The sequence below is a fragment of the Balaenoptera borealis genome (genome assembly GCF_965194805.1).
Source record: "Balaenoptera borealis genome assembly, chromosome: X".
NCBI classification, from domain to species: Eukaryota; Metazoa; Chordata; class Mammalia; order Artiodactyla; family Balaenopteridae; genus Balaenoptera; species Balaenoptera borealis.
In genome coordinates, this window is record NC_138881.1 from 14,206,026 (window position 1) to 14,227,891 (window position 21,866).

The 21,866-nt window shown below is 44.4% G+C and overlaps 1 protein-coding gene across 11 annotated transcripts in view; it reads left to right on the forward strand.

Moving 5' to 3' along the window:
- REPS2 (RALBP1 associated Eps domain containing 2) overlaps positions 1 to 21,866 on the forward strand; it is a 226,399-nt gene that overhangs the window by 181,365 nt on the left and 23,168 nt on the right. For all 11 annotated transcript variants that reach the window (XM_082375642.1, XM_082375650.1, XM_082375646.1 and 8 more), the window contains 3 exons: positions 12,171 to 12,254; positions 13,310 to 13,455; positions 21,235 to 21,340. In XM_082375642.1, coding sequence (XP_082231768.1) covers positions 12,171 to 12,254; positions 13,310 to 13,455; positions 21,235 to 21,340 — 336 coding nt within the window. The remainder of the gene's footprint in view (positions 1 to 12,170; positions 12,255 to 13,309; positions 13,456 to 21,234; positions 21,341 to 21,866) is intronic.

A 21,866-nucleotide genomic window follows, 5' to 3' on the forward strand; every position in this document is an offset into this window, starting at 1 on the left:
TTAGCCTCTCCGTGTCTCAGTTTCATCATCTGTGCAGTGAGGATAGTTGTAGTGTCTACTCTCATAGGCTTGTGATAATTAAGCAAGTTAATATCTGTAAAGCACTTAGGATGGTGCCTGGCATATGGTCAGCTCTCACCGACAATGAGCTATTATAATTATCAGTACAGGCCCAGCGAAGCAGAGGTGGAGTCTAGTTGGCAAACAGAAGAACAGACTCAGGACAGCCAGAACTTCATGATCACGAGCCCAGAATGAGTGCCGGACTGGCTTACTAAGCTACTTGTGTTTGAACCACCTTCTTTCCCACTTCTGTGACCTTTCACGGCTGGCCTTCTGCCTACATCAGGGGTCAACAAACTACAATCTATAGGCCAAATCCACATGTCACCTGTTTCTGTAGATAGTGGAAATGAAAAGGAAAAGAATCAACAGAAAGACAGTCCCCGCATCAGCCTTTTAACCCACCATCTCCTAACACAAGGATTGCGATGCCTGTGTCTATAGTTTGTGGCTTTGCCTTGAGGACCCTTTTCTGATCAAGATGCTCTGTCTTTCTGACTTTACTAGTAAAACCTTGAGCAAATATCATTTATTCACCTGGCAGCTTCCAAGGCTTGCTGTGGGTGGTCCTTCTCAACTCTGTGTTTCTCAAGCATAATTAGAAGAAACCAACTAAGGCCTTGCCTTTAAGGTGAGGAAGAGGGAAAGAAGCCTGTCCTGGGAAAACAGGATAAAGGAGTTGTTTCTTCCCGTCTCCCTCCTGAATACCCTGCTCTGCTCAGCAAGTTCTGTAGGTATCCCTTACTTGTGTGCTGGTAAATCTTCTCTCTGAAAAAAGAAAAAGCCCCTATTTGTAGCTGTTGCCAACCTCTGGTTGTAAATATTCCCACCATGGTTGATCGCAGGTGCAGTTGGGAAGGAATGTGCATCATCATTGGCTCATTGGTACCAGCGTGCCCTGTGGTAGACAGCTTTATTTTGCCACTGAATCTTTGTGTCAGTATTCTCTGTGCCAGGGGAAAGGTTTTTTGTTTTTTGTGGGGTTTTTTTCCGTTTGTTTTTAAATCTAGGGCACTGTTCCAGCCCAGTCCCAAAATGTGCTGATAGAAATAGGGCCATGTTTTTCAAGTCAACTTGAAATGAATCTTCCTTCTTGTTTACATTTAACTTGTGCCACTAGGTGGCACTTTAAGGACATTACAGGAAATTGGCTTTACTGGATTTATTTTTTAACTTTTTATTCAAGTACAATATGTGTATTGAAGAGTAAATATTGAGTGTTCAACTCAATGAATTATCACAAGCTCAACACACGTGTGTTATTGGCACTCAAATCAAGAAGCAGAATATTATTGGTGCCTAGAAAGCCCCTCTTATGCTATTTTTCAGTTCCTATCCCTTATTCTTAAGGTTCTCACTATTCTGACTCACAGCAGCATAGGTGAGTTTTACTTGTTTCCTGCCTTATATAAGTGGAACCATGTAGTACATATACTCTTGTGTCTGGCCTCTTTTGCTTACACGCTGTTTGTGTGATCCATCCAGATTGTTGTATGTAGTTGTAGATCATTGCTGTATAGTATTCCGTTGTGTATGCAAATATATCACTGTTTTCTTTCTTTCTTTCTTTCTCTTTTTTTTTTTTTGGTCTTTGTCGGGTCTTCGTTGCTGTGCCAGGCTTTCTCTAGTTGTGGCGAGCGGGGGCTTCTCTTCATTGCGGTGCGTGGGCTTCTCATTGTGGTGGCTTCTGTTGTTGTGGAGCCATGGGCTCAAGGCGCGTGGGCTTCAGTAGTTGTGGCGTATGGGCTTAGTTGCTCCGGGGCCTGTGGGATCTTCCTGGACCAGGGATCGAACCCATGTCCCCTGCATTGGCAGGTGGATTCTTAACCACTGAGCCACCAGGGAAGTTCTATATCACTGTTTTCTACTGTTGATGGATATTTGGGTAGTTTTCGAATTTTGGCAGTTAGAAATAATGCTGCTATGCATATTCATGTACGAGTTTCTGAGTGGATGTATGTTTTCATTTCTCTTGGGTCTATCCCTAGGAGTAGAATTTCTGCGTTATACGGTAAGCATATGTTCAGCTTTAGTGGATGATGCCAAATGGTTTTATAAAGTGTACTGATTTATACTCCATCAACAGTGTTCTCATTTCACTTCCACATCCTCATCAATACTGAATTTATTTTATGGCTGGTTCCTAACTCTTACATAATTTTTACAGCTCCCTCTCTAGCCAGCTATTTCTAATTGAGTTTCTTCTAAAGCCACTTTTCTCTGATGGACCTGGCTCATGCAGGAAGGGCCATGTCATCCCAAAAGGGGACATTTATCACAGTCTAAGTATGAGCTATCAGCAGTTAGAAGAAATGTTATTGAAACACTCCATCACTAACACAGAGCAATGGGAATGGGAAAGGAATTCAAAATTATAAGTGTGGTAAAACATCGAGTGAAGCTAGGACTTTGAGGCGCTTTGAAATTTTTATATTTTATTGTTGCCAGTCTGTATGTCAGGTGTGAGGGACCAGCAAAAGATTTTTAAAGGCCTCATAACCAGATACCTTTGAATTTTGATGGTGGTGGGTACCTGTTTTAGTAAGAGTCTGTTTGGTGTGGCAAGGGGCGTTCATATAGCATCTTTCTTCAACCTTACAGTGGGGAAAATGGGTCTCAAGAGAATCTTGCCGTATATCACCTTATCTGTGAGGCCTATGTTGTTGACTCTTAGGGCGGTGTTGTAATATGGCTTTACATATGGGATGAATAGAGGGTGGGGCTCAGACTTGGTTCTATTACTAGAAAAGAACCAAAATCTAGTTATGGTCAAATATGTTTCTTTTAGACCAGAATGCAGTGCCCATAGTCCTCTAGTTGTAACAGCAAGTCTGTTTCATGGATGTTGTCCATAATCCAGTAGGTTCCAGGAATCCCTGAGTGGTTATGCTTTGTGACTTTTGTATCCAGGGGCTAGTTGTCCATTATAGTTGCTGATTATCCACTTCCATTGAAATTGTCCCTGAGCTCCTCTGTCAGTGTTCCCCCGGGTGTCCCTGATGTTGGATTGGCCTGCTGTAAGGGCCACCAGAGATACTCAGTGCAAGCTGCCTGAGATGTTTGTACTGAGGCAGCCATGAAATCTGCTTTTATTTGTAAAAATGTCTTCCCTCCAGTATTGGTAGCAGTAACATCCAGTGGCACAAATTTGGATTGTGGGCAGGCTGCTCTATGGGATCTGCTTATTATCTAAACTAGAGTCAGCACTCTCCCAGTCAAGGTTTTCATCTTTTGGCAAGAGGGGAAAAGTCCCTTATGTTGAGTTAGCTTCTACTTGCAGAAATAGATCCTGTGCCTGGGAAACCAATTGTAATTTTACTCCCAATTATGATAGTAGCTGCCATTAGTGAATAGCTACTGTGTTATTGTGCTTAGCACCCTAGACAGATGTTTCACTTAATCTTCACAATGCTAGGAGTTAGATGGATTATCCCCTTTTGCAGATGATGAAATTGTGGCTCAGAGAGGTTAAGCCTATGCCCAAGCAAGTGCCAAGCCTGGATTTGACTCCAAAGCCTGTGCCCTGTACCTGCTGTGCTCTGCGGCCCCAGCTACCATGGGATGAAGTTTTTGACTTGTCCACTGGAAAATGAAACAGTGTTGGATTCATTACTAGTTCATTGCATACATTGATCAGAGGACCTGCTGTTTGCTGGTCTTCAGCTTCGGCACTGGGAAAGCGAGAGTGAAACAAGACCCAGTTCCTGCCCTCCAGGTGCTTATACTTCAGCTCCATTTCTGTCTCTCATAAGTGACTTGGGTCATGGATTTTGGTAATTGTCCTTGCAGAGAACTCAGTCCTCTGGATTTTCTCTCTGAGACGGACTGTGGAATGATGGGGTTTGTTGTGGCCACTGTGCTGCTGGCTGTTGGTTCTGCATCTTCTATGCCTGGGTTTGACCACAGGGCTTTCTGGTGTGTCCTTAACCAGCAGAGATTGGGGTCAGGTTAAAGTCAAGCACCAAATGACACTGAGACTACCACTAAGATGCTGGAGATCCCCTAGATACAGTAGCAGAATTATCTGCTCACCTGCCTAGAAATTAGCCTTGCCCTTTGTGATTCTGTCTTGGGATCTACCTGGATTCTTGGGAGGTAAATGAAGCTTGAGATTCTTTTTCTAATCTGTCAGTAGCATGAATATGTGATTCTTTGCTTGTTGCAAATTCGACTTTTATTTATTTTTTAAAAACACATTCATGTTTCTTTTTTTTTAAAGATTTTTTTGATGTTGACCATTTTTTAAAAAAATAAATTTGTTTATTTTACTTATTTACTTTTGGCTGCATTGGGTCTTCGTTGCTGCGCGCCGGCTTTCTCTAGTTGTGGCGAGCGGGGGCTACTTTCGTTGCAGTGAGTGGGCTTCTCACTGTGGTGGCTTCTCTTGTGGAGGAGCACGGGCTCTAGGCACTTGGGCTTCAGTAGTTGTGGCACATGCGGGCTCAGTAGTTATGGCGCACGGGCTTCGTTGCTCTGCGGCCTGTGGGATCTTCCTGGACCAGGGCTCGAACCTGTGTCCTGTGCATTGGCAGGTGGATTCCTAACCACTGCACCACCAGGGAAGCCCAATGTTGACCATTTTTAAAGTCTTTATTGAATTTGTTACAATATTGCTTCTGTTTTATGTTTTGTTTCTTTGGCTGTGAGGCATGTGGGATCCCAGCTCCCCCGACCAGGGATTGAACCCACACCCCCTGCATTAGAAGGTGAAGTCCCAACCACTGGACTGCCAGGGAAGTCCCTCGACTTTTAAATAAAAGTCTTACTGGTAAAAAATTTTGCACAGCTTCAAATATGTATTTATTTATTTATGAAACCATATTGCATATACCACCTATTGCCTCCATGGTAAATGGAGAAGAAAACAAGAAGCCTAGTTAGTTTTTGCTGGAGCACCTGTGGCCTTTTCCAGACTAGGACCTTGGAGACTTGGTTTTCTCATTTCTTAAATGAAGAGTTTGGGCCATCAGTCGTCCCTAGCTGGTCTGGGCTAGCTACATAAAAATCACCCAGGGAGCTTGTTAAAATAGAAGTTCTAATGTTCCAGCCCTAGGAGATTCTAATTAGAGAAGTCTGGGGGTAGTATCTAAAAGTCTGAAATTTATAAAAATTCCCCAGATAATTCTCTTGTGCAGCTATATTTGGGAACCACTGGGCTAGAAGTTCTAGAATAAATAAACAGAATTGAGTTGAGAAGAAACTTCTGGTGTGTTTGAAGACTCAGGTAATACTTATGTGCCTGGAGCAGGTTCCCGATCAGCAAACTAACGCAGTTATGATGCAGAGGTAAATTGGAGCCAAATGATGGAAGATCTTTTTTTTTTAAATTTTTTTTCCTATTCCTTTATTTTATTTAATTAATTAATTAATTTATTATTGGCTGTGTTGGGTCTTCGTTGCTGCACGCAGGCTTTCTCTAGTTGTGGGGAGCGGGGGCTACTCTTCTTCGTTGTGGTGCGCGAGCTTCTCATTGCATGGCTTCTCTTGTTGCGGAGCACGGGCTCTAGGCGCGAGCTTCAGTAGTTGTCGCATGCGGGCTCAGTAGTTGGGGCTCGCAGGCTCCAGAGCGCAGGCTGAGTAGTTGTGGCGCACGGCCTTAGTTGCTCCGCGGCATGTGGGGTCTTCCCGGACCAGGGATTGAACCCGTGTCCCCTGCATTGGCAAGCGGATTCTTAACCACTGTGCCACCAGGGAAGCCCGATGGAAGATCTTTAACTGGCTAAGAGATTGTGTTGTGTGCCACAGGCCTTAGGGACCCATCGAGGGGCCTTGAGAAAAAGTGTTTTGATGAGAAGGCGCTTTACAAGATGAGTTCCTCAGTGGTATGCAGGGTGGATTAGACCAGGGGAAAAACCGAAGGCTGGAGAAAGACCCACTGAAGTTTCTGCAGTGGCCCAGTTTGGGGGGGGGGTGTGATGAGCACCTGGGCTCAGATGGGAGCCGCGGGGCCTTTGTGAGCTCGCCTGCCTGGGTGGAACTGGAACCTGAGACGTGTTGTTTTTAAGCTACTTCAGAAAAAAATCCATAAGTTATCAGTGTTCTGTTCATGTGTTTTAACTACCATAAGGAATGATTTTTATTGTGTTTGTGTCCAGGAGGTTTTAGAGGAGTGCAGTAAATAAATTCTTGCAGAGAAGTAGTTGGCGGCAGCAGCAAGAGCTGCTACTGCAGGGAAGCGGAGAGGCAGGGAGGGAGCCCTTCTTGCCCAGCAACAACCCGTCCTCACCCTGCCTCACACGCTTGGCCAAGGCTAGAGGCAGAGGGATGTACGTTTGACTTGAATGGAGTTTGCCATTCAAATCAAATGGAATGGTTTTCCTTTATTCCTCTAGAACCCAGTCTGTAGGTCAGTGTTTCCCCAAGTGTGTTCCACAGAACATTAGTTTTGCTGGATGGTAATGTGAATTACATGAGAATAAGGAGTCGAAGCCAAATACGTTTGTGAACTGCTGGGTTAAACAAAGGCAGTGGCTTCCTTTACCTCACAGGAGTTCAGGGTGTGTGGCGTGCTGTGCGCTCTCTGGATTTCTAAGAGGGAGAGACTCTGCAGTGTTTCCTAAGCTTATGTGTAGAATCTTTTCCCCTCCAGGTCAGGGACTGGCAAACTATGACCCACACACCGAATCTATCCTGCCACCTGTTTCTGTAAATGAAGTTTATTGGGATGTAGCCACGCCCGTTCCTTGTATTGTCTGCACCTGGTTTTGCACTCAGCAGCAGAGTTGCAGGTTGGCAGCAGAGACCTGGAGACCCAGAGACCGAATGACGGGGACAACTGAAAGTATTTACTATCTGGCTCTTTCCAGAAAAAGTTTGCCAGTCCCTCCTCTAAGAAATTCGTGGAACTGGTGTTCCCTTGGAACCCTTATTGGATGGGTTGTTCTAGCACTGGTTTGTGATGAGTCTGCTTAATTTTATTCAGCTACTGTGCTGCCATGTTTCTTTGCTCTTGCTTTAAACTATTTCCTGTCTCAACCATTTGCCCATTGTCTAAGATGGAAACCAGGACTCCGTGTATCACTGTTCTTTCACTTCCCACACTGCACCAATCTCCAAGGAGGTATCCAGTTTCCAGTCTAAATAGCTCTCAAATCTACCTAACCTCACTCTCACCAGACTGGTTTGAATGACCATCGTCTCTTGTCTTGTTTACTTCTTTAGCCTTCTAATTGAGTTCCCTTCCTCCAGTATGGGTTGCTTCCAATTTGTTTTACTCATTGGATCCAGAATGATCCTTCTAAAACACAAATCTAGTCAGCTCACTTCCCTACCTGAAATCCTTCATTGGCCCCTGTGGCCCTCGGGATAAGCTCCAAATCCTCAGTATGGATGTACCAACCAAACTGTAGTCAGGAAAACAGAAACTGCTCTAGGTGTTTCACACTAGAAGAGATTTCATTCGTGGAATTAGGTGCTTACAGAAAGAGTTAGATGTGCTAGAGGAGCAGAGGTGAGTGAAGGCCACCGCTAGCAGGTTTACCACAACTTACTGGAAGTGCAGATATTCCAAGAACTAAAGGAAACAGCTGGAGATGCTCAGGCTGCCTGCAGCATGGAAGTCATGATTTGCAGGGAAATGTCCAAGGCCACAGCAAGATCTTCTGACTGCTGAAGCCCACGCTTTTCTGCCCACCGCTGCCAGAGGAGCAGTAATATAGCTTGTTTTCTCTCACCTCCTTGGTTTCATGTGAGTGACTCTCAGTGGCAGTAAGGAACTGTGTTGAAAGGAGATTCTATAAATGTAGTTCCCAGGTTCTGACCCACTGCAGTGTAAGGAAGAGCATAGACTTGGGGAATGGTACTGAGTGGATGATAAATAGTCCAGGACGACGATCTGTAAGACCATGTGTGGTCCAATCCACTGCCCTTCTCCAACTTCAGCTCTCCCATTGTTCTCCACTGTTCACACTTATTCCACCCTACTAGACCCCAAGTTCCAGACTTACTAGAGTGTATTTTTTAAGAGGCCTAAAACTACAAACATTTATTATCTCATAATTTCTGTGAGTTAGAGATTCAGGAGCAACTAATCTGGGTGGTTCTGGCTCAGGGTCTCTCATTAGGCCACAGTCAAGACATCAGCTGGGACCCGTGTCACCTGAAGGCTGGACGGGGGCTGAAGGATCCACTTCTAAGATGGTGCGTTCACATGGCTGTTGGCAGGAGGCCTCAGTTCCTTCTATGTAGGCCTCTCCACAAGGCTGTCTGAGTGGCTTCAGGACATGGCAGCTGGCTTCCCCCAGAACAAGTGATTCAAGAGACAGCCCAAGGAGAAACATACTAGAGTGCTTTAACTCCCCTCTTCTGGGAGCACATTATCTGGTGTCTCGGGTCCGGTTGCCTAGAAGCAGAACCTGAGCTGAGGATTCTTGGAAAGTGACACATCAGATGTATAATATAATTATCTGTATAATTGAATAACTGAATGATCCCTTCTTCTGGTGGAGAATCCAGATGCTTAGCCTCCCTGGGCCTATGTCCCTTTCTGGGGAGCCAACTGAGCAGAGCCCATGTTGTCCCATCAAAACCCCACAGCAGTTCTTAGCATCCTGAGTGGCAGCACCTTCCAAGTCCATGTGACCTGTCCAGGTTTTTCGTTGCAAAATTAGAATGAAAATATGTTTCTCATTTCTGGATAGGAGAGTATTAATATTAAAATGACAGTTATATTTTTAAAAGGGACCTTAGCTCAAGTTTCAATGAGCTCTTGGCTAAAAGTGCTTTTTCCTGGCTTGTCACATCCCGGCTAGGTATGTGTTGTTACACATGGAGCCATGAGAGTAGGACTGATATTCCAATATTAATTGTAATCCACATATTTATTTCTTTCATAAAGTTCAGGCATTGGATTTCGCTTCAGACAACCAGAACTTTTGGACAAGGACGTATTGTCCATATTGATAGCAGAGTTGTTCCCCCATTTCTCTAATACACAGTGAAGAAAGGGAGCCACTGAGGTCCCCCTGTTTTCATGGGTTTTCATTCTCCCAGAGTTGTTAACTTAGAAAAGTCTGAAGAAATAGCAACGAAATCTCCCAGTTTGTTCTGCTTGCCAGCTGCTAAGTCTTATGTAAGCTTCATACTGTTTTCATGAAGGGAAGTGAAATAGTTTATTGGGAAGAGGGGCTTTTGCATGTCTATGTCTCATCTTTAGGTTTTTTAAATTTCTTTTTTTTTTTTTAAACACAAAGCTAGTTTTCTTTTTCCATCTCTTTTCCTGGGATAAGTTCTGGCTGGGGTGAGGCTCTGCCTTTCCAGGTCCTTCCTAATTCTTGTGTTCTAGGCCCCTCCTGAGATTTGCTCTTTTGAATGTTAATACGTGGACCCATTTAGAATGGATCCTGGAGCAGTAGAAAGTGGTGGGGAGGTCTTGAGTTTCCTCTTAAGGAGACTGATGGTTAGATCAGCCTGACTTAACACTGTGGAGTTGTTTGTTATTAGTCATAGAGCTAGAAAACCCAGGCCCTTGAATACAATTTCAGGAAGGTAAATTTTAAAATGGAAAACAGTTTTCAGGCTTCACAACTGCTCCTCATCCTTCCCAAGCCCCACCCCATTGTTGTTGGTGATTTAGAGATGTTTACAAGAAAAGGAAGTCAGTGAGACACTCTACTGCTTTTGCTGTGCTCAGAATCCTCGTTTTTGTTGAAAAGAGGATGAAATTTATCATTTCCCTCAATATTTCCACAAGAAGGAGACTTCACTCATCTCCCCAGGAAAGGGAGCGTTAGGATGGACACCTCTCTCCACCTGCCTGATGATATGGAGGGGAACTGACCAACTGAAAGGTGGGGTGACTGGTCCATCACTTCTTTCTTCTCCGCCTGGCCGCTGGGCCATGTGGGCGCACACCTTGTGGTCCCTGTGGAGACCGGGTGGCCCGTGGCAGGGCAGGCAGTGGATTGGCAGTGGAAGGCGAGTGCGGGCCTCAGGTCCAGGTCCTGTTCATCAGCACAGGTCACGGGCAGCCCCGCACTAGGTGCTTGTCAGGTCCTTGCTCAGCCATGCAGAAAGCTGACATTGGACTCGCGCATCTTGGAGTGTGATGCCATCTGTCCGAACCCCCGAGAAGGTGGGGGAGCCTGACCATGAATGGCTCTTGACCGACTTCATTTGGATGCTTCCGGGTACTTCAAACTCAGTGTATCCCAGAGCGGGCTCCCCTTCCCACCTGCTTCTCCCTCGGTTCCTGTTGTGGGGATTGGCCTCTGTGCTCTCGTGGTACCCCAGCATGCCCTCCCGGGTGTCAGAGCCTGGGAGGCCCCTCGATCCTCCTTTCTCGCCACCCCTGTACAGGGCCCCTCTGCACCCAGCTCGCAGACGGGATGTCACCTTTGTCTGAGTCTTGGCGACCCACAAGACCGGCTGCTGTTGTAGCCCCCGCACACCCTCGCCGTAGTCCTTATTCCCCTGAAGCCTGTTTGCCTGCTCATTCTCTGCCTTTCCCGCTAGACTGCAAGGTCCAGGGCTTGTTCATCCTTGAACACTGGTGCTGGTACAGGGGCTGCCTGTCGTGGCTGTTGGATAGATATTTCTTGAGTGAATAACACTCAGGCCCAAGAGTGCTGGAGGCTGTATAGCATAGTGGTCACAGCCCAGCTTTGGAACCTGAGGCCTGGGTTTGGACTCTGCTATTTGTGTGATCTTGGGTGAGTCCCTTACCTTCTGGGTCCTTAGTTTCTTCCCTACTTCCTAGGACTGTGATGATGAAATGCAATAATCCATGCAAAACACCTAGAGCAACATGTGACACATAGCAAGTGTTCGGTGGTTCATAGTACACATCTCTTAATAACACTAACAACAACAACAATAATAATACAGTTGCCCTTAATGGAAAGGAGAAGGCTATAAGAAAAACTTGGAACTAGAAATCACGCGTGTTGAGTGCCTGCAGCGTGGGTTTCAAAGAGGCGGGGAGTTGGTTGGGCACCAAGGACTCCAGCGCGGGCAGTGGAAGTGTAGGAGCACACGGGCTTCCTGTGGGAAAGAGTGGGCAGGGAGGGGAACGTGGAGCAGGAGAACCCAGAAGAGAACCTTGAAAAACCCCGCACGTGAGGGCTAAGAGGAGCCAGAACAGGAAGAGAGAATGATTCCAAGTAGGAGACTGCGACTCATCAGATGCCAGGGACAGGAGCTTTACAAACATAGCTGAGGGTGCCGAGCTGGGCTGCTGGTCTCTGAAGACCAGAGGCAGCTGGAACGTGATGGGTGGGGCGGTGGGCGGGGAGGAGTAGGGTCAGAGTAAGGAAGAAGCCAGGCCCCGCAAGTGTTTGCAGAGGGCTGCTTAGCTAGCAACGAAGTAGGTGCCCTCAGGCCCGTAGGTTGTACGCTGCAATGTGTGTTTCTGTGATGCAGATTCGTTTGTGGGTCAATAGAGGACTGATAATGTGGAGGTCACTGTTGGTTCACATGTTAACATTTTGCATCACTGGCTAATAGTGGCTGAAAGCCAAGGACTCTAGCAGCGCTGAATGTAGCAGCAAAGCCCGGGAGTTAGGGAGCTGAGCAGGACACCCGCGCTCCCTGGGCTCTGCGCTGGGCTGTGTGGCCCCGCTGTCTTGCAGGCCTTTGGGGCCATTCCTCCCCCGTCTTTGTGCTTTTATTCACGGACTCCATACCACTCAGCAGCCAGAATCCCTCTGTTTACCCCTTCCATCATGCTTACCCCTCACCTTTTTTTAAGGTAAAGAGTCATATCTACTACAGTGTTTATCAGAAATTTAATATTTAAAAAACTTTCAGTGCATTTTGTTATAATTATTGTTTTTGTTAGTGCTCGGGTTGAAATTTTAACTTCTTTCCCCACCCTATTTTTCTGATAAACTTTGTTATTCTTAGTTTGTGCTTTCGAAGCATTAGTTTTTAGCAATATATACATCCAATTATAGAAGACATTCCTGTGACTTCTTTTCCTAAGATTGAACAATGCTGGGAGGAGGGATGGGAGGGAACAGCAGGGTCTACAGAAGCTTTTCTCAAGGATCGGCAGACCCGACCATCCTTGGCTCTTTCTCCTTAGTAACTCTTTTCCTAAGCTCTCTTCATTACATATTTAGGTGGTTATGTTTTTGCATTTTTTTCCTTTCTGTGATCTTTTGCTACAGTCTGAACAAGGATCTGAGGCCGAGTTACACCCTCAGCTGAACAGAGCCCCCTCCCAAGCTGCGGAAAGTAGTCCAACAAAGAAGGTAAGGCCAGCGTGAGGGTGTTACTGTGATGGCCTTGTGACCCCTCCCTCCCCTGGGCTGCTTGCCTCTGTTAGCAGACATACCGTTTTAAAGTTTTCATGCCCTGACATGAATGTTTACGATCCGTATTTCCTAGAATCTGGGTTCTTTGTGAAGATTAGGGTCCTGATGATTCCTGGGCTCCACCTTGATGTTTCTGACAGTTTGTACTTCCCTCTTCAACCTCCCAGCTAAATATGGTGGCCTTGCTTTTAGCAAGACCAAGAGGTGCAGTGGGGAGCCCTGCACCCTGCTAAGCCTTGAGGAGCACCCTGGGGGCTGGGGTGGTCTCCCCTTCCTAGTCTTTTTGCCACGGTCTCCCCTTGCCCACCCATGTCACCAAGTCCTGGGCCATTTGCTCGCTCACTCACCGTGCTCTCCCATTCGTCTTCTCCCCCTCCTTTCTCCTTCCCCATTTTCTCAGGCCCTCCTCCCATCACAGAGCACGGGGGCCTGGGCTCGGGAGCACAGGTGAGGCAGGGCCTCCAAGGAAGCAGGCCAACTGTCTCCTTCCAGAAGACACTGGCTCGTCAGCTTGGCTTGATGTAGGAGCTGGGGGTAGGAGAATGATGAGCATATGACGAAGACCTCTACAAACTTTAAAACTTAGAACAGATTCAGAACATATTCCCAAAAGCCCCAAAGTGAGGCAAGAGTGAATTTTGTCTTCAGTAAGGAAAGGCCCCGTGGTGTGAGATGCACACAGCATTTAAACAAGAAAGAAGGGGAGGGAGAGAGGGCATCTGAGTCCTGTGTCCTTCCAGGTGACAAAAGAGGTAATAGGCTGCAAGCATGAAAAAAACAAGAAAAAGAAAGAAGGAAAGGCCCCTGGAATCTGATGCCCAGGTCTCTCCAGGTCCTGCCAAGCCACGAATCAGCCACTTGTCCTGAGGTGTGGAGTTTGAATAGAGCACACGACTGACCTTGGGGATAGGCCGAGAGGAACATGGGGCATTGACATGATGGGTGGCATTTAATTGTTTAACTTTTGGTTTTTTTTTTTTTTAAATCCACAGGACATACCGTATTCTCAGCCCCCATCAAAGCCCATCCGTAGAAAATTCCGACCTGAAAATCAAGCTACAGAAAATCAAGAGCCTACTACTGCTGTAGGCGGGCCAGCTTCTGTAGCAACCGTGAAACCCCATCCAACAGTCCAAAAGTAAGTAGAACAGATAAATGAGCGAAAGGTCGGAAACTTCATTTTAAATCTGCATATACATATGTAAATGTAAACTTACATTTACACTCATCCCCGTGGACAGGTGTGATTTTAATGGTTATAGTCTTACCTTACTCATTTCTATGATGGAATTACAGTCTCCCGGTCACATAGAAAGAGGCTTTCTAAGTGATAGGGCTTAACTTGACCCCAGGGACGAGCAAGTCCCAGGCTGGGATGTGCTTTCGGTTGGTTTGATTTCCTTCCCCTCCTCCCCTCCTCTGCCTTTCCTTCCTACCCCTCTTTGTTCTGGCCTGTGTTTTCCTGGGAAGAAGACAGTAATATAAATGGCAGTTTCCCTCTTTGCCTGTCTTATCTCATGTTCCCCGGTGCACGTGGCCAGCTTCAAGACTCTCAGACCCGACTTTGAGTAGATGTGGTGTGTGATTCCTTTTCATCCCCATGAAGAGGTTCTGTTGTTGAGCATCTCAGCATAGAACGGTCACATGCAGAGCTGCTAAGATATCTGTCTGTATGATCAGCTGGATGGAGGGTGGAGACACCTGTGGACATGGCCCGGGACCGAGAAGACCATCCTTCTCCAGGCTTTGGCTTTAAGAAGAGCCATCCCTTGCCTCAGTGAAATTGAGCCAGGTGTCCAGGGCAGAAAACTGCTGCTGCGTGTTACTTCAAGTGAGCCTGACTAGTCACTAACACAAATGCTTGGGATATGTCATGGCACCACTCCAGGGGCCTTGTGGGTCTCAGGGGCTGCTTCGGAGTTACTCCTGCTTACACTGTTATGGGAAGAAAAGCAACAGGTTCTGTGGGTGCAGCTTGCCTTTGAAGCCAATCCCCATTCTGAATCTGTGCAGCACTCTTCTTCAGGTAATGGCTTTTGTTTTTTCCAAATAGACAGTTCCCTGGTAGTATTAGTGCATAAAGGAAGTATATTTTGTCTTTAATAGTCACTGAGAGCTTTGGCCATCTTCCAGCCACCTTCCAGCCTAGAGGATGGATCTCTATCAGGGACACAGACAGCTAAACTTGCTTCCATGTTCTCCCCAGCTTTCCACTGTAATCTGCACTTCACATCAATGCTAGTCACTCAGTGGTGGCTACGACATCCTCCAAAGTGGATGGCAGGGCTGCTGGTGGAGTTCACGCAGAGATCTTTTTTTTTCATCTTTTATTTTTAAATATATAGATTTATCTATTCAGTTTTGGCTGCGTTGGGTCTTCGTTGCTGCACGCGGGCTTTCTCTAGTTGCGGCGAGCGGGGGCTACTCTTCGTTGCGGTGCGCGGGCTTCTCATTGCAGTGGCTTCTCTTGTTGCGGAGCATGGGCTCTAGGCGTGTGGACTTAAGTAGTTGTGGCACGCGGGCTTAGTAGTTGTGGCGCATGGGCTTAGTTGCTCCGCGGCATGTGGGATCTTCCCCGACCAGGGCTCGAGCCCATGTCCCCTGCATTGGCAGGCAGATTCTTAACCACTGCGCCACCAGGGAAATCTGAGTTCATTATTTTTAAAGTTCTCAAGCAAAATGATTTCCTAAGCATTAAAATTACATCTTGAGTGCACACTTCAGAGAAAAAAAAGTACTATACACACAAATATTATCAAGATATTGCAATCTTTCATTTGCAGACCTTAAACTAACATGATATGTCCTATTGGTAGTTTAAAAATAACAAATCTGCTCCATTTAGGGGAGAGGAACTAATAAAATATTCTCTCCAAATGAGCTGCTGAGTCCAGGTTATAAGTAATAAACAGCTCTCCAATTGTGTCATCATTAATGAGCTACCCGTAAGGACAGAAGTGGGTTTTTCTTAGAAATAATTTAGCTTGATTTTTTTCCCCCCATATCTAATGTATCTGCTAAGGATGGATTTTGGGAAAATAGAATTGTTTGAACAGTTTAGAACTAGAGATATTGTGTGGCAGTACTGTGACTGAACCTGTGCCAGCCTCTGTGGCCTTTGCTCTTCTCTGGAACCCCAGGAATTGTCCTGGGCCGCCCCAGGGCATTCCAAGGAGCTTGCGTGGCAGTGTCTGCTTGTCTGTATGACGTTCTCAGTGTGGTTGGGATTCTATTTCCCTTCCCTCCTCATGTTTGGCAACACTGGAATATCTGTGGGGTTGATGATTGGCATCTCTAATGCAAACCTACCATTTCCAAGAAGAGAAAAGGCAGGATAAACTCACTTCTTAAAAGCTGTACTCAGAATTCCGTGGGAGAAATCAGGGCCCAGGTTGAAGGCTAAGAAGATTTTTCTCATCTAGAGACCCCAGTTTATATTCCTTCAAACATTGGTTCAGCTGCTTGAACATAAACCAGGTAACAGTCACTCATGTAACATAGAAATTAACTAATTTCTTATGTAAAAGTCTGAGTTGGTGAGTGGTCCAGAATAGTACCTGCCCAGAACCCAGGTACCTTCTGTCGTCTTGTTTTAGATCCCTGTGAGGGTTGCCTTTATCCATAGGGTCGGAGGTGGCTCACCTCTAACATGTTCGTGTTCCAGGTCCCAGGAAGGGGGAAGGAACAAATGGAGAGAAAACAGATTACTTTTAAGGACATGACTCAGAAGTGGCATACATCACTTCTCTCGGATCCCTTTCACCCAGACTTAGTCATGTGGCCTCATCTACTTGCAAGGGAGACATGGGAATGCAACTAGTTTCTAGTTGCATGGCCATGTGCCTAGCTCAACCTGAGGAGATGCTACTGAAAACAGGAAGGCATGAGAATAGGATTGGAGGACAGTCTGCCACAGAACTTTCAGTGGATGAGCCTCACAGTACGCAGTTCTAAACTGAGAGATCGCCTGATGTACAACAGCAGCAGGCAAAATAAACACCTTGCTGTTACTCCCTTATCTTCCTCCTTGGAAACCAGGCCACTTAGAGCCCACCTTGGAACAGTGAGTAACAAAGTTAGGAGAACCTGGAGAGACAAACTCTAGAAGCAAGTCTTAAGAGGTGAGGCAAGTTAGACACCTTTACTGAACCCTTGAGAGGTTTTTGGGGCCGGGTCCTGTCTTTGTGTTACTTAGGGCTCATTTGGTTGTAAAACATAAAAGAGCAACTTCAGCTAGCAAAACCCTGTTCATTATTATAAGAATACAGGGGTGACTCATGGAAACCAGGGGCAGGGATGGATTGGGAGAGAGGACTGTATACCTGTTGGCTCTCCTCCTGATTCTTCTCTATTTTCTGTCATTTTTATCTGTGAAGACTTCTCAACCACCTTCAGCTCCAGATGTTACATTCTCACTGTGCAGGGCCCAGGCTAAACCAAACTCTTAACCAGGACCCATACATCCCTGGGAGAGAGAATCTGGTCAGCCTAGCACAGGCCAGCATCCGTTCAAGTGTGAAAACAGAGCTGAGCGTTTCTTAAGACAAATAGGACTGTCTGCCTGGGGCCCATCCCTGTGGAGGGAGGGGGAAGGGGATGGAGACAGTTCCCAGAGAAGGGGAAACTGTTATAAGCTGACACACTTAGCGTGGTAGTCGTTTAAGTAGGGGCATCCAGTTCTGATCAACATGTATTTTCATAAAACTTTTGGATTTCCCTGGTGGCGCAGTGGTTAAGAATCCGCCTGCCACTGCAGGGGATACAGGTTCGAGACCTGGTCTGGGAAGATCCCACATGCCTCGGAGCAACTAAGCCCGTGTGCCACAACTACTGAGCCTGCACTCTAGAGCCCGCGAGCCACAACTACTGAGCCCACGTGCCACAACTACTGAAGCCCAGGCTCCTAGAGCCCGTGCTCCCCGACAAGAGAAGCCACCGCAATGAGAGGCCCGCTCGCCGCACCTAGAGAAGGCCTGCGTGCAGCAATGAAGACCCAACGCAGCCAAAGATAAAATATAAATAAATAAATTTATTAAAAAAAACCTTTTTGTTTTGTAATAATTATAGATTCATAGGAAATTCAAAACTAGTACAAAGAAGTCCTGTGTATCTTTCACCTAGTTTCTCTCAATGATTGCATTTTACCTAACTGTAGTATAATATCAAAACCAGGAAATTGACGTTGGGACAGTGTATATGTATAGTTCTTTGCCATTTTATCACATGTGTGTGTCTTGTAACCACCACTGTAATCAAGGTACAGGAGTCACCCTTACCCCATCTTCTTCTTTACTCCTTACCCGTGGTAACCATTGACCAGTTTCCCATCTCTATAACTTCGTCATTTTCTGAATGTTATATTCATAGAATCACACAGCATGTGACCTGAGTTTGGCTTGTTTTCACTCGGCATAATGCCCTTGACATCTGTCCAAGTTGTTGTATAAATCAATACTACTAAGCAGTATTCTATGCTATGGGTGTACCGCAGTTTGTTTAGCCATTCACCTATTGAGAGATGTTTTGTTTGTGTCTAGTTGTCGAGTATTACAGATAAAGCTGCTGTGAGCATCTGTGTACGGGTTCTTGTGTATACCTAAGTTTTCATTTCTTTGGGCTAAATGTCCAAGAGTGTGATTGTTGGGTTGTGTGCTAAGTGTATATTTAGTTTTTAAAGAAACTGCCAAGTTGTTTTCTAAAATGGCTGTACCATTTTATCTTCCCACCAGCACCGTATGAGGTTCAGTGTCTCCACATCCTCACCAGCATTTGGTATTGTGACTGTTTTTTAAATTTAGCTGTTCTAATACGTGTGTAGTGGTATCCCACTGTGGTATTAATTTGCATTTCCCTAATGGCTAGGACATCTTTTCATGTGTGTATTTGCCATCATGTGTCCTCTTTGGTGACATGTCTCTTCATCTCCTTTGCCCATTTTCTAATTGAGTTGTTTTTTAATGTTGAGTTTTGAGAGTTCTTTATATATTCTAAATACAAATCAATGTGGTTTGCAGTGTTTTCTCTCAATCTGTGGCTTGTTTTTTCATCCTCTTAAAAGAGTCTTTTGCAGAGCAAAAGTTTAAAAATTTTAAGGAAGTCCAACTTACTTATTTCTTTTCCTTTTATGGATTGTGCTTTTCTTGTCACCTCTAAAATCTCTTCACTAAGCTCTAGGTCCTGAAGATTTTTTCTCTTACGTTTTCTTCTAAAAGTTTTATAATTTTACACTTTACATTTAAGTTGGTGATCCATTTTGTGTTAATTTTTATATAAGGTGTGAGATTTGGGTCAAGGTTCATTTTTTGGCCTATGGATATTGAATTGCTTCAGCACTTTTGTTGATAAGGCTGTTCTTTCTCCATTGACTTGCTTTTGCACGTCTGTCAAAAATAAGTTGGTTGTACTAGTGTGAGTCTATTTCTGGGTTCTTTATTCTGTTCCATTGATCTATGTGTCTTTCCCTCTGCCAATACCACACAAGATAGTAACGAAGATTAGTATCTTCATTACTTCACCACTTGATACTATAGCTATATAAGTCTTCTGTTTTTCCCACTTATAATTATTTTTCAAAATTGTTTAGCTATTCTGACTCCTTTGACTTTCCATTTGATTTTAGAATAATTTTGTCTTGAGCTACAAAAATCCTACTGGGATTTCTATAGGAATTATGTTAAACCTTTATGTCAATCTGGGGAGAGTTGACATCTTTTACTATGTTGAGTTTTCCAATCCATGAACATTTATTTCTCTATTTATTTAGATCCTATTTTATTTTTTTCATCAGGGTTGTATAGTTCTGAGCATGTAAATTACGTATATGTTGTGATATATCTAAGAATTTCAGCTTGAGTCTTTATAAATGAAGTTGTAGTTTTGATTTTGATTTTCAGGTGTTCATTGTAAGTATATCAAAATACTATTGATTTTTGTAGATTAATCTATCTTGCAAATTCACTTCTGTCCTTACTGAAATCACTTGTTAGTTCTAGGAGTCTTTTATAGATTCCTTGGAATTTTCTACGTGGACCGTCGTGTCATCTACAAATAGGGACAGTTTCGTTTCTTCCTTTTCAATATGTGTACCTTTTGTTTCCTTTTCTTGTATAATTGGGCTGGCTAGGACTTCCAGCACTATGTTGAAAATAGTGATGAGAGTAGAAATTTTTGCCTTGTTCCTAAGCTTAGGGGGAACCATTCAGTTTTTCATTAAGTATGATGTTAGCTATAGTTTTTTTGGTAGAGGTTCTTTATCAAGTTGAGGAAGTTCACCTCTATTAATAGCTTTCTGAGAGTTTTTATTATAAATTGGTGTTGCATTTTATCAGGTGCTTTTTCTACATTAGTTGATATGATCATGTGATTTTTTCTTTCACCTGTTAAGATGGTGAATTATATTGATTGTTTTTTGAATATTGAATCAGTCTTGTATCCCTGGAGTAAACTCCTCTTGGTCATGATATATAATTCTTTTTTATATTGCTGAATTCTATTTGCTAATATTTTATTAAAGATTTTACATCTATATTCAGGAGGGATATTGTGTCTAATTTTCTGTCTTGTTAGGCTACCCCTTTCCAAGTCCTTTGGCTAGAGAGAGCAGAATTATGGGGAGGCTTTATATTGTCTGCTCTCATTGGCATTTATGGGATGCATGAAATGAAAAAGAAAACCTAGGGAATTCATGGCTATTCTTTCCCTGGATATTGAGTTCCCTAGCTGGTTTGCCTTCTTCACTCCACTTTGCAGAGTCATCTTATATTATTCTATATATTATGTCCAGGGTTTTAACTGTATTTAGTGGAAGGAATAGAGAGAAGTGTGCCTACTCTGTCTCATCCTGAAACCAGAAATCCAATCTGTATCTTGTAAAGAATAGATTTTGAAGCTTCTTCCCTTCCTATTTATGGGTAAAAAAAAAATTAATCTTTCAACTTGTTGGGGAGGGGACATGCCTTCTACAGGTGAGCAGAGTGGCTAACATAGTGTATATTCGTAGTGATCAGTCACCAGATCTCTCTAGTGGTCACAATGCATTCTAGTTCAGTCGCTCTGGCCTAGAACCCTTCTCCCAAAAACAAAATATGTTTGTTTTTCTAGGGGAACTTAGATTGCCCTTTTGCTCTGAGAATTCAGTATTTCTTGCTGTGGGATATAAGAATGTAGATTCTACAACCACATTGACAATTTTGAGGGGGAAAGAGGGTGCTAAGAAAAATTAGGGCCAGACAGGCAGCGTAAGCAGAGACAGTAATGGGCTGGGTGGGATGTGTGGTCCCTTTAGTTATACCTGTTCTGTGAATTTACTCCTGACTTAATTTGGGAAGACTGGTATTAAAACATTTTTGTGTTTTTCTCAAGTGCCACAGAATGTATGTTGGTGTATGCACATGCACACACGCACTCACACACATACACACTCAGGCATTCATGCCAAATAATAAATAAAAGAGAGGTATGTAGGCTGGCTAAGTTAATGTAGGATTTTTTGCTAAAGGGAATATTATTCTATTCTTTTTCTTCACACTTGTCCACGGGGCCACTTGCAGTTCTTTTAAACACCATTAATGATTGCGCAAAAAGGGCATTCCAGTTAATGTCGTTTGTCAGGAAGAAATAGTTATTAAAATGTCTTTGGATAAATGGAACGAAGAGTGTTTGAAAAGGCCCAATTCACAGCTTTTCTTCAAGTTATAAAATGGAAATTACTTCAGGTGTAAATAATTCATCCCAACAAATTTGTTTCCTTTGGTGTGTGCCTGCCTGCCTGCCTGTGTGAATATCTGATTTTATTTTTGGAGCCCTGTGACATTAGCCCCTTGTTAGTTTAGCACTTACTGTGAATCGGAGAGTTCTGACCCACAATGATCCAGACCTCTAAGTTCTATTTCAGTGAACTGTTTGTACTTTTTTGTAGACAGTCTTCCAAACAGAAGAAGGCTATTCAAACTGCTATCCGCAAAAATAAAGAGGCCAATGCAGTGCTGGCCCGGCTGAACAGTGAACTCCAGCAGCAGCTCAAGGTAAGCAGCTTCCTGAATTTGGATTACCAGGCTTTGTGTCTGTCGTGTTTTGTTTTGACCAACATTGGCTGAGCATCTGGTTCCATTCCTGTTGGTAGGACTTGCTCTTTGTTCTCAAACTCCTTTTGGAAGGCAGAGTTGCTGTATTTAAGTTTCATGGGTTGGTTCTTGTATGCTTAGAGGAAGACTCGTAGCTTTAATATGCAGGCTGCATATTGTGTGCTAGTTAAAAAGACAGAGAAGCTATTACAAAGGCTCTTTGAAGCATTCTTTATTGTCGAAGCCTTCTGGGTAAACCCTTCATTTGTTTAGATCCTCCATGAATGATGCTATAGTTATTTCAATGGAAGAGGGTAGCCCTGATCCTCTTGAAGGCTAACTCCTGCCCTGGAATCTTGGAAATGGTTCCATATCAGCTTCTCAAGGACATCACCCCCTCCTCATCGCCTGTTTCTCTTCACCATTAATCTCCCCTGTATTAGTTTCCCAGGGCTGTCCTAACAAAGTGCTACAAACTTGGTGGCTT